General features: G+C 65.9%; 1 protein-coding gene across 1 annotated transcript; it reads right to left on the bottom strand.

Moving 5' to 3' along the window:
- Positions 1-215: 215 nt before the first annotated feature.
- Positions 216-10,081, bottom strand: NECTIN4 (nectin cell adhesion molecule 4). Its single transcript, XM_062511242.1, has 14 exons — positions 9,918-10,081; positions 9,395-9,513; positions 9,186-9,263; positions 8,411-8,441; positions 8,257-8,328; positions 8,010-8,173; positions 7,235-7,582; positions 5,978-6,268; positions 5,281-5,395; positions 4,455-4,618; positions 2,337-2,481; positions 1,841-1,919; positions 1,247-1,366; positions 216-497 (listed from the first exon to the last, which is right to left on the bottom strand). Exons 1-14 carry the CDS (start codon positions 10,079-10,081, stop codon positions 216-218), a joined length of 2,172 nt encoding a protein of 723 aa, XP_062367226.1.
- Positions 10,082-12,964: the final 2,883 nt, after the last annotated feature.

Below are 12,964 nucleotides of genomic sequence, written 5' to 3'. Positions count from 1 at the left end.
CCACACCAGCAGCGAGGTGACACCTGGGGACTGATGTCCATCCTTGACCCCACACCAGCAGGGAGGTGACACAGTCCTGGGGCACTGTCCTTGTCCCCAACCCCACAGCAGCAGGAGGTGACATCCGGGGACCGGAGCGGCAGGGGCAGAGCCACGCAGGCATGGGGTGGGGCTGGCTGTCCCCTGGCTGTCCCCAGGTGTCCCCAGGTGCCCAGTCACACCAGGTGGCCGCGGCCATTGATGTAGATGCCGTTGGAGCTGGGCTTGGCCTGCAGCATCCCATTCTCCTGCACAAAGTGCGTCATGGCCTGCTTGATGGGGTCGCCCCCGCCGCCCCCCTCCTCCTCCTCCTCCTTGGCCTCCTTCCCGCCGGGGACTGGCGGTGCTGGCGCCGCGGGGACAGCGGGGACAACGGAGACAAGGGGGACATCCGTCTGCGTCTCGATCTCCCGCACCGTGGAGAGTGTGGAGTAACTGCGGCCCTCGGGCTCCTCGCTCTGGGGACAAGGGACACGTCAGGGATGCCACCGGGCGTGGGGCAGGGGAGCGGATGATGGGGACATGGGGGGCAGTGGGGACATGGGGGCCAGTGGGGACATGGGGGGCAGTGGGGACATGGGGACCAGTGGAGACATGGGGGGCAGTGGAGACATGGGGGGCAGTGGGGACATGGGGACCAGTGGGGACATGGGGGGCAGTGGGGACATGGGGGGCAGTGGGGACATGGGGACCAGTGGGGACATGGGGGGCAGTGGGGACATGGGGGCCAGTGGGGACATGGGGGGAAGTGGGGACATGGGGACCAGTGGGGACATGGGGGGCAGTGGAGACATGGGGGGCAGTGGGGACATGGGGGGCAGTGGGGACATGGGGGCCAGTGGGGACATGGGGGGAAGTGGGGACATGGGGGCCAGTGGGGACATGGGGGGCAGTGGGGGCACAGACACTGCTGGGCACGCAGGGACCAATGGGGACATGGGTGTCACCAGGGATGTGGGCACCACAGGGACATGGGCACCATGGGGACACAGGGATCAGTGGGGACAGGGACACTGCTCAGAACAGGGACACCAATGGGGACATGGGCATGGCCAGGTGACGTGGACATCACTGGGGACATGGACATCACCAGTGACACGGGTACTGGAGGGGACACGGGTACCACTGGGGACAGGAGTGTCACCGGGGGCACGGACACCCCCAGGAGCGTGGCGACCCCGTGCCCCCGGTGTCCCCTGTGTCGCACCATGGCAGAGCAGATGCTGGTGCCACGCAGGCTGTCCCCTCTGAGGCTGTCCCCTCTGAGGCTGTCCCCTCGCAGGCTGCCCTGGCGACTTTCCGTCCGTAGCTGCAGCGTCTCCTCCAGCTGGGACAGTCCGGTCAGTACCCAGGACATCCCATGGACACCCCATGGACACCCCATGGACACCCCATGGACACCCCATGGATATCCCATGGACACCCCATGGACACTCCAGCACACCCCATGGATATCCCATGGACACCCCATGGACACCCCATGGATATCCCATGGACACCCCATGGACACCCCATGGACACCCCATGGATATCCCATGGACACCCCATGGATATCCCATGGACACCCCATGGACACTCCAGCACACCCCATGGATATCCCATGGACACCCCATGGACACCCCATGGACACCCCATGGATATCCCATGGACACCCCATGGACACTCCAGCACACCCCATGGACACCCCATGGACACCCCATGGACACCCCATGGACACCCCATGGACACTCCAGCACACCCCATGGACACCCCATGGATATCCCATGGACACCCCGGGTCCCCCCAGTTCCCATGGCCCCACCTGTGCCCGGGGGTCACTGCTGTGGCTGGAGTGGAGCCTCCGGATGGAATTTTCCCGGGTCAGCGTCAGCTCCTCCTCGCTGGGGACACGGGGGACACTCAGCACCGGCCACGTATCCCCCACTGTGTCTCCCCATGTCCCCCTGTGTCCCCTCATGGCCCCCTCCTGTGCCACCGCATCCCCGTGTCCCCTGTGTCCTCCTTTGTCCCCCTGTGTCCCCCACGTGCCTCATGTCCTGCCATGTCTGTGTCCATCCCTTGTCCTCTTTGTGTCCCCTATGTCCCCACGTGTCCCCCTGCATCCTCCATGTCCCCTTGTTCCCCCATGTACTTGTGTCCCCCAACATCACCCATGTCCCCCTGTGGCCCCCATGTCACCATGTCCCCTCATGTCCCCCTGTGTCTCCATGTCCCCATACCCCTCCATGTCCCCCCATGTACCCGTGTCCCCCTGTCCCCCCCATGTCCCCCCCGTGTCCCCCTATCCCCTCCCTTACTACTTCTCGGAGATGCGCTGGGTTTTGCGTTTGTGGTACAGGGTCATGACCACGACGACGATGACAAGGACGCAGAGCAGGACGGCGGCGATGACCCCGACCACGACCACCGAGGCCGACACCAGATCCACGCGCACGGGGTCCTCTGCGGGCACCCCTCAGGGTCAGGGGACACCCCAAACCAGGGGGAGACCCCAAAGGGGTCAGCAGACACCCCACAGGGGTCAGGGGACACCCCAAACCAGGGGGACACCCCACAGCGGTCAGGGGACACCCTAAAGATGGGGAGAACTCAAAGGGGGGACACAGCAAGAGAGGGGAGAAGCCAAGGGGGGATGGATGGATGGATGGATGGATGGATGGATGGATGGATGGATGGATGGATGATGGATGGATGGATGGATGGATGGATGATGGATGGATGGATGATGGATGGATGGATGGATGGATGGATGGATGGAGGATGGATGGATGGATGGATGGATGGATGGATGGATGGATGATGGATGGATGGATGGATGATGGATGATGGATGATGGATGGATGGATGGATGGATGGCTGGATGATGGATGGATGGATGGATGGATGGATGGATGGATGATGGATGGATGGACGGATGATGGATGGATGATGGATGGATGGATGGATGGATGGATGGATGGATGGATGGATGGATGATGGATGATGGATGGATGGATGGATGATGGATGGATGATGGATGGATGGATGGATGGATGATGGATGATGGATGGATGGATGGATGGATGGATGGATGATGGATGATGGATGGATGGATGATGGATGGATGGATGGATGGAGGATGGATGGATGGATGATGGATGGATGATGGATGATGGATGATGGATGATGGATGGATGGATGGATGGATGGATGGATGGAGGATGGATGGATGATGGATGGATGGATGATGGATGGATGATGGATGGATGGATGGATCGATGATGGATGGATGGATGGATGATGGATGATGGATGGATGGATGATGGATGGATGGATGGATGGATGATGGATGGATGGATGATGGATGGATGATGGATGATGGATGGATGGATGATGGATGGATGATGGATGGATGGATGAGGGATGGATGATGGATGATGGATGGATGGACGGACGGACGGATGGATGATGGATGGATGGATGGATGGATGGATGGATGGATGATGGATGGATGGATGGATGGATGATGGATGGATGGATGATGGATGGATGATGGATGGATGGATGAGGGATGGATGATGGATGATGGATGGATGGACGGACGGACGGATGGATGATGGATGGATGATGGATGGATGGATGGATGGATGGATGGATGGATGGATGGATGATGGATGGATGGACGGATGGATGATGGATGGATGGATGGATGGATGGATGGATGATGGATGGATGGAGGGATGGATGATGGATGGACAAGTCCACGGATGGACAGACAGATGATGACATCCATGGGCAGATGAATCCATGGATGGATGGACAGATAAATACATCCGGGGTGGGTGGGTGGACAGATGGACAGAGGGACAAGCCCATGGATGGTGGGTGGGGATGGACCGCAAGAGGTGACAGAGGGACAGATGGATGGACAGATAAGCAGCAATCTGGAGGCATGACCAGATGGGTGAGGGGACAGACGGACGGGTGGGTGAGTGGACGGAAGGGCGGTGAGCAGGCAGTGAGTAAAGCAGGGTGGATGAGCACACCGTGAGTGGATGGGCGTGGAAAAGGGATGGGCAGGGGAGGGACGAGTAGGAGGAGGGAGGGACGGACGGGAGGATGAATGGACAGATGGACAGATGGAACGGTGAATGAATGGGTGGGTGGATGAACAGATGGGTGGACAGACAAATGGACGGATGGGTGGGTGAATGGACGGACGGATGGGTGGACAGATGGGTGGGTGGACAGAGGGATGGGTTGATGAACAGACAGATGGACAGATGGGTGTGTGAATGAGTGGCCAGATGGACAGATGGACGGATGGTCAGATGAACAGACAGACAGATGGACACACAGACAGAGAAACCACACCACACCCTCTCCCCTCTGCCACCCCCACCCGTGGGAGGTGTCCCCGCTGTCCCCGTCCCCACCTGTGGCACGTCCCCGGATGCTGACGTTGGCCCGGGCCTCCTTGGCGGCCACGCGGTTGGACACTCGGCACACGTAGTCACCGGCGTCGGCCACGGCCAGGGGCCGCTGGAAGAGCAGCGTGTCCCCCTTGGCCCGGACACCCGCGGGCAGCGGAGCGTCCACCCTGCGGGGACAGCCCAGTGTCAGTGCTGGGGACAGCTCTGGGGACAGCACCAGTGACAGCCCCGGTGACATCCCCTGCGATGTCCGCCGGTGACAGCCCCCAGCCCCCGGCCTGCCCGTGCGGGCTCGGGCGGGTGGCGGTGCCGTCAAAGCCGGCGGTGCCGGTTCCCACGGGTGACGCCCAGCCGGGCACCGCGGGGCCTGTCCGGGCACGCGGCACTTCGGGGCACAGCCGCGGCGGCACCGGCACGGGTGGGGACACGGGACACGGGCGGGGACACGGGGGATGGACAGGGACAAGGGCAGGGACACGGGAGGAGGGGCGTGGGCGAAGGATTTGGGGGGTGGGAAGATGCGGCAGGGACAGAGGGACGGGGCAGAGACATGGGCACAGCAGGGACAGGGGACGCGGCAGGGATGGGGGACACTAGAGGGGCACGGGGACACGACGGGGACACGGGCACAGGACACGGGAGCAGGAGGATGTGGCAGGGACAGGGGTGACACAACAGGGACACGGCCAGGGGGACACGGTGGGGACAGAGTTGGGACAGGGGACACGGCAGGGACACAGCCACGCTCTGGGGACACGGGCGAGGGGACCCAGGGCAGGGGGCCATGGGGCGGTGACAGGGGGGTGACAGGGGGTGACAGTGGCCTCACCGTGTCCAGTTGTAGGTCGGGGGGGGGTTGCCGTCCCCCAGGCAGGTCAGCGCCGCCCCCTCCATCCCCTCCTGCCACTCGGCCGTGTGGCCCAGCACCGACGCGTCCGACAGGTCTGGGGACACGGGGGACACCGAGGGGACACTCAGGGGACAATGTCCCACTGCTGCGATGTGCCCCCCGCCCCATGGCCACGGCGCCTCCCACGCTGTGTCCTTCATCCTCCCCCTGCCCAATGCCCCACCCTCCATGTCCCCAGCGTCCCCCGGTGTCACCTGCATCCCCACACTGACAGTGTCACTGTGTCCCCCATGTCCCCGACACCCTCCACCTGCCCAGTGTCCCCAGTGCTCTCCATGTCCCCAGTGTCCCCAGTGCCCTCCATGTCCCTCAAGGCTCTGCATGTCCCCAAAGTGCTGCATGTCCCCAAGGCTCATCGTGTCCCCCTATCCCCAATGCCCCTCATGTCCCCGGTGCCCCCCAAGTCCCCAGTGCCCTCCACAGACCCCATGTCCCAAAGAGCCTCTCTGTCCCCAATGCGCCCCATGTCCCAAACACCCTCCATGTCCCCAGTGCCCCCCACATCCCCCAACACCCCACAGCTCCCTCACCCCCCACATCCCCCATCGCCCCCCATGTCCCAAACACCCTCCATGTCCCCACACCCCGCGCCCCTCGGCGGTGCCCGGTGGCGCACAGGCGACGCTGAGCAGGTGAGTGATCCTCTTCTCGTGGCGCAGGCCGGGGTGTGCCACCACGCAGGTGAGGCTCTTGCCGTTCATACTGCGCCCGGGCACCAGGAAGAACTCGCTGGTGACCGAGGCCGAGCGCGCGTGGGCCGAGCGCCGCGTGGCGTTGGTGCCACGCACCTCGGTCTCCCACCGCACCGACGGCACCGGGCTGCCCTCGGCCGTGCACGAGGCCGCCAGAGTCCGGCCCTGGCCCTCCTCCAGCGGCGGGCCCGGGTTCAGGATGGGCAGCGGTGGCACTGCGGGGGGACAGGGGGTCAGGGATGCGCTGGGGACGTGGGTGGTGGTGGCACAGGGGTTTTGTTGGGTGCTCGGTGTGTTGTGTCCTTTGTGGTCCACGATGGTTCCCCTGTGGCGCCAGCGCCCGTCGTGTCCCCAGTGTCCTCCATGTCCTCAATGTCCCCTCGTCCCCAATGTCCCCCATGTCCCCAGTGCCCATTGTGTCCCCAGGCGTCCTCCACGCACTGCATGTCCCCAGTGTCTTCCACGTCTCCGAAGTCCCCTCATCCCCAATGTCTCCCATGTCCCCAGTGTCCCCGATGCCTGGTGTCTCATGTCCCCCATGTCCTCTGTGTCCCGTGTCTCCCCACGGTCCCCATACTCCCATGTCCTATGTGTCCCCTACCCCACGTCCCCTGTTCCCTGTGCCCATATCCCCTAGGTCCCCATCTCCCCTGTTCCCACGTCCCCCACATCCCCATGTCCCCCTGTTCCAAATCCCCAAATCCCCATGTCCCCTGTCCAATATCCCCATGTCCCCACACCCCCCTGTCCCCATGTTCCATGTCCCCCTTGCCCCACATCCCCATGTCCCCATGTCCCCATATCCCCATATCCCCCTGTTCCATGTCCCCCTGCCCCACATCCCCATGTCCCTCTGTTCCATGTCCCTCTGTTCCATGTCCCCCTGTTCCATGTCCCCCTGCCCCACATCCCCATGTCCCTCTGTTCCCATGTCCCTCTGTTCCATGTCCCCCTGTTCCATGTCCCCCTGCCCCACATCCCCATGTCCCCCTGTCCCCACATCCCCATATCCCCTGTCCCCACATCCCCATGTCCCCCTGCCCCACATCCCCATATCCCCTGTCCCCACATCCCCATATCCTCTGTCCCCACATCCCCACGTCCCCCTGTTCCCTGACCCATATCCCCATATCCCCACATGCCCTGTCCCCATACCCCGCTGTCCCCATCCCCGCGCTCACCCAGCACCCTGAGCGTGAGCCTCCCCTCGAAGTTGCCCATGGGGAAGGTGATCAGGTGACACTCGTAGTCGCCCTCGTCGCCCTGCACGGCGTTCCTCAGCAGGATGGCCCCGTCCTCCAGGTCGCCGTGGCCGTGGCGCAGGACGCGGCCGGCGAACGGCTCCTGCACGTGCTCGCCGTGCTGCGGGTTCAGCACGGCCACCTCGGTGGCCACCGCGCCCGGGCTGCGCTTCAGCCACGTCACCTGCACCACCTGCTCCTGCTCCTGCGCGCGGTACCGGCACGGCAGCACCACGTCCTGCCCCAGCACGGCCGTCACGGTGCGTGGCACCTCCACGCGGCCCCCACCTGCGGGGACAGGGGTGTGACACCTGAGTGTGGGTACGGGCACCTGAGTGTGGGTACGGGCACCTGAGAGTGGGTACGGACACCTGAGTGTGGTTACGGGCACCTGAGTGTGGGTAGGGACACCTGAGTGTGGGTAGGGACACCTGAATGTGACACCTGAGTGTGGGTACGGACACCTGAGTGTGACACCTGAGTGTGGGCACGGACACCTGAATGTAGGTAGTCATCTGTGTGCAGGACAGGGGAACAGGGATGTGACACCTGAGTGTGTGCCCCGTGTCACCAGGTGTGGCACTGAGTGGCACAGGGACCTACCTGCACGGGGACATGGGGGGACATGGTGGGCACAGGGATAGGGGACCTCAGTGTGACCCCTGTGCCATCACCTGTGGGCACCAGGGGTGATACCGAGTGTGTGAGAGCACACCTGGGCACACCTGGACATGACTCGGGCACACCTGGGCACACTGGGGCACACCTGCACAGGGCTCAGGCACACCTGGACATGACTCGGGCACACCTGGGCACACTGGGCACACCTGCACAGGGCTCAGGCACACTTGGACATGACTCGGGCACGCCTGGGCACACCTGCACAGGGCTCAAGCATACCTGGGCACACCTGCACAGGGATCGGGCACACCTGGGCACACCTGCACAGGGATCGGGCACACCTGGGCACACCGGGGCACACCTGTACAGGGCTCAAGCATACTTGGGCACACCTGCACAGGGATCGGGCACACCTGGGCACACCGGGGCACACCTGTACAGGGCTCAAGCACACCTGGGCACACCTGCACAGGGCTCAAGCACACCTGGGCACACCTGTACAGGGCTCGGGCACACCTGGGCACACCTGCACAGGGCTCAAGCACACCTGGGCACACCTGCAGGGTACGGGGATTTGGGGTGCAGGTTTCGGGTTCCAGGATTTGGGGGCTGATCGTGGGCTTTGAGCTGCAGGATTTGGGGTGTGGGTTTGGGGTTCAGGATTTGGGGTTTGGGCGCTGGGGCCTGATCGGGGGGCTTGAGGTGCAGGATTTGGGGTGAAGGATTTGGGGCACAGGGCTTGGGATGCAGAATGTGGAGGGCGGGATTTGGGGTGCAGATTTGGGGTGCGGTTTTGGGGAATGGCTGAGCTTTCTGGAGCAGGTGCGTGGCTGAGAATTTGGGGTGCAGGATTTGGGGGCTCTTCAGGCGTGTGTTTGGAGTGCAGGATTTGGGGTGCGGTATTTGGGGACTCATTAGGGGGTTTTGGGTGTATATTTGGGGTGCAGGATTTGGGGTGCGAGATTTGGGGTTCTTCAAGGCGCTTTGGGTGCGCGTTTGGGGCGCTGGATTTCACAAACGAGTTCGGGAGTGGGGGTTAAAGTGAATTTTTCGGGGGTGCATTTTTGGGAGGGGGCGTGTCCCCCAAGTTTGGGGGGCGTGTCCCGCCCCGCCGCCGCCAGAAGCGGCCGGGCCGGCCCGTCCAGCCCAACCGGCCGGGACGGTGCCGCCCCCACCGAACCCCCCGGGGGTTCCCCAAAATTCTACCCCCCCCCCCACCATCCCGAACCCCCCCCCAACACCCCCAAGATTCATTAACCCCTTCATTTACCGCTCCGCCGCCTCCCCTCCTCCCCACGTGCCTCAGTTTCCCCCAGCGCCGCCGCGCTCCCGGAGCGCACGGGAGGAACTTTGGGGGGGGGGGGGGGGGTCCCGGGATGGCTCTGGGGGAGCCCTGCGGGGGTCGCGGCGGCTCTGGAAGGGGTTGGGGGCGGTTCTGGGGTTCCTTGGGGAGGTTCCCCCCCCTCGGGGCGTCCCCACCCAGCGGGGCCCGAGCGCGTGGGAACCGGCGCGGGGAACCGGCTGAACCGGCCCCGCGGCCCCCACGCCCCGGCCGGGCGCGCGGGGGGGGCGGGGGGGGGGGGGGGCCAAAACAGGCCCTGCAAAGTGAGAATGGGGGGTCCCGGGGGCGTGGGGGGGTCCCTCAGAACTCCCACGGGTGTCCCCGCGGGGCAGAGCCCCGCGCAGGGTGCGGGGAGCGTTTGTTTCCCACGGGGACGCGCGCGCACGTGCGGGGTCACCTCCTGTCCCCTCACCCCGGGGAGGGGGACGTTCAGGAGCTGAACCCCAGCCCCCCCCCCCCCCCCCCCCCCACACCCCCCCCAAAAGAAAATCGCTCACACGCGCGATTCCAGGGGACCCCTGGAACACGCGTGGGGATCAAGGCCTGACACGAGAGGGGAGCGTGGGATTTCCGCCCCCCCCCCCGCATGTATCGAACCCCCCCCGCGGGATGGGATTCGCGCGTGGGGGGGGTCAACAGCATCCCCTCCCCTCCCCCCACCCCCCCGAGTGCCGCCGGTGATCTGCGGGGGGGGGGGGTGGAAGGGGCGGCACCTCGGGGTTCCCACGGGTGCCGAGGGGAAACTGAGGCACGGCGGGGGATGGGGGAGGGGCGGTGCAGGGACCCCCCGCACCCCCTCCCTCCCCGTGTAGCCCCCTCCTCATCCTGCGTGGGACAGTTCGCGGGGAGACCCCCAAAAGTTTGGGGGGGCTGGGTGTGGGGACAATGAGGAGGGGGCGGGGACCCCCCTCGGGCACGCGGTGTCGCCGTTCCCACGGTTTGTCCCCCTCCCCCCTCCGTGTCCCCAGAGGGGTCCCCGCGTTCCCGCGGAAGGGGGGAGAGGGGGTGGGAGCGAAACCCACGCGGAGGCGCAGGTGCGCACACCCGCGGGCACGCGCGCATGTGTGCGCGCACACGCGTGTGAATGGTCCGCGGCGCGGAGACCCCACGGACTCTCGGACCCACGGACGCTCGGAGCCGCAGGTGCGCGGGGCCGCAGGTGCACACGGGCGCGCACCCACGTACACACACACACACACACACACACACACACCTGCACACGCGTGTGCGCGCACACCTGCGCGCGCTCCCGTTCCCCGTGCCCCCCCACCTGCCCAGTCTCAGTTTCTCTTTCCCGGTCCCGGTTCTGAACCCCCACCCGGGCCCGGTTCGCTCCTCCGGGCGCTGCCGGTGCCACTCGGGACCTCCCCCCGCGTGGGCAGCGCTGTCCCCGGTGCCCCCCGGCTCTCGGTGCCGGGTCCGTGGGTGCCGGTGCCGCTCCTCCCGTCCCGGCTCGCAGCCGGTCCCGGTCCCGCTCCCAGCCCGGCGCCACCCCGGTGCGCCCCGTGTCCCAGCCGGTGCCGGCCGTGCCTTACCGGTACCGCCGAGGAGGAAGGTGAGGAGGAGGAGGACGGGCCGCATCCCGCGGGGGTCCATGCGGAGCGCTCCGGGCTCACGGCTCGGTTCGGACCCCGGCCAGCACCATCCGGGCCGGACCGGACCCCACCGGCACCACCGGACACCCCGGGACACCCCGGCTCCCACGGGGCAGAGCCTCGGCGGGTCCGTGCGGGCGGAACCGGGATCTACCGGGATCCACCGGGGGGCTCCGGGCTGAGCCTGGCCGGGCCGCACCGGGCGGGACCGGGGCCGTTCGGGCCGAGCCGGGCCGGTGGCGGCGGAGGGGCCGGTGCTGCTCGGTGCGGGACGGGACGGGGGCAGGGGCGGGGCAGGGGGCGGGGCCTGGTGGGGTGGGGCACTGAAGGGGGCGGGGCCGGGCGGGGCGGACCGGTCCGGCAGGTCCGGCCGGGGGCGGGGCCGAGGGCGCGGCCTTAAAGAGGCGATGGCCGCGGGGGGGGAGAGGTGGGGCCACACCCAGAGCGGGGGGAGCGGGGACAGCCGGGGGGGTGCTCCCAGTTCTGCCTGTGAACATCCCAGTGCTCCCTCCCAGTGACCCCCATGGACCTCCCAGTGCTCCCAGTGACCCCCTTGGACCTCCCGGTGCCTCTCGTATCCTTCCCAGTCTATTCCTCCTCCTCCCCCCCAGAGCTCCCAGTGACCCCCAAGTCCCTCCCAGTGCCCCCCTATGTCCTTTCCAGTGATTCCCAGTGGCACCCATGGCACCCCCCAGTGCTCCCAGTGTCTCTCACATCCCTCCCAGTCCATTCTTGATCCCACCCAGTCCACTCTTACTGCCCACCAGTGCTCCCAGTGACCCCCATATCCCTCATAGTGTTCCCAGCGACCTCAGTGTCCCTCCCAGTGCTCCCAGTGCCTCCAGTATCCCCCCCAGTCCATTCTTGCCCCACACCAGTGCCCCACATGTCCTTCCCAGTGTCTCTCATATCCCTCCCAGTCCATCTCTGTCCCCTTCCAGTGCTCCCAGTGCCCCCTAAATCCTTCCCATTTTCCCCTCAGTGCCTCCCACCATACCCCAGTTCCTTCCCACACCTGGGGAGGGGGCGCTGGGGTCTGTCATCGACACCCCCAAAAGTATTGGGACCCCCAAATTCCCCCGGATCCCACAGGGAAATCCACGGGGAGTTGTGGTGGGGGGCGTTTATTGGCACAGCAAAATTTGGGGAAAAGGGGAAAAACAGGGAAGGGGAACGGGGGGGGGGGGGGGAATCAGCAGAGGCCGGACCCAGCTCAGCAGTGATCACACCCAAAATAGGGGACGGGAGAACGGGGACCCCCCAGAACCGCTCAGGAGCTCCCAACTTCGGAGCTCTCCGGGGATGGATCCTTGGAAGCGGCGCAGAGGTGGAAAAGCCCTGGGAGGGGGGTGGGGACGGGATTTGGGGACCCAAAAACTACCCCAAAAAATTGGGGGGGGGGGGGGGGGTCTAAACCCCACTCCCTGCAGAGCCCGGGCACAGCTCAGGACAGGGATGGACCCCCCCAATTCCTCGTTGCCCCCCAAATCCCCTGACCTGACCCGCCCCCCCCCCCCGTTCCCGGTGCCCCCCAATCCTCTGACCCCCCAATCATGATGCCCCCCCCCCCCCAAATCCCTGACACCCCCCCCCCCCGCCGGTTTCCTGATCCCCTCGTTCCCGGTGCCCCCCGTTCCATGCCCCCCGTTGCCGGTGCCCCCCCGTTCTATGCCCCCCATTCCATGTCCCCCGTTCCATGCCCCCCCGTTCCCGGTGCCCCCCGTTCCCGGTGCCCCCCGTTCCCGGTGCTCCCCCGTTCCCGGTGCCCCCCGTTCCCGGTGCCCCCCCGTTCCCGGTGCCCCCCGTTCCCGGTGCCCCCCCGTTCCATGCCCCCCGTTCCCGGTGCCCCCCGTACCTGCCGAGCCCAGCAGCACCGCGCCCACCCAGCCCAGGATGAAGGACCAGGAGAAGCTCCAGGAGCTGCGCAGGGACCCCGGCAGGGCCAGGGCGCCCCCCGAGCACAGCCCGAGCCCCAGGAGAGCCAGCAGCGCTGGGGGGGCACGGGGGGGTCAGGGGGGCACGGCTGAGAGCGGGGACAGCTCAGTGACACCAGTGACAGCAGTGACACCAGTGACAGCAGTGACAGTGTCACCAGTGACAGTGACAGCAGTG

This window comes from Cinclus cinclus, chromosome 31, assembly GCF_963662255.1.
Source record: "Cinclus cinclus chromosome 31, bCinCin1.1, whole genome shotgun sequence".
NCBI classification, from domain to species: domain Eukaryota; kingdom Metazoa; phylum Chordata; class Aves; order Passeriformes; family Cinclidae; genus Cinclus; species Cinclus cinclus.
Note: the sequence above shows the minus strand (reverse complement) of the source record. Positions and strands in the feature narration are given on the sequence as shown.

What these genes read in the sequence shown, in the direction of transcription:
- NECTIN4 (XM_062511242.1), bottom strand. Translation starts at nt 10,081, where the DNA reads ATGAGGAGGGGGCTACACGGGGAGGGAGGGGGTGCGGGGGGTCCCTGC. An exon ending in TCATGTCCAGGTGTGCCCAG is followed by an intron (nt 7,583 to 8,009) that starts GTGTGCTCTCAC and finishes CTGTCCCCGCAG; the next exon opens with GTGGGGGCCGCGTGGAGGTG. An exon ending in TCACCTGCTCAGCGTCGCCT is followed by an intron (nt 5,396 to 5,977) that starts GTGCGCCACCGG and finishes CCGTGTCCCCAG; the next exon opens with ACCTGTCGGACGCGTCGGTG.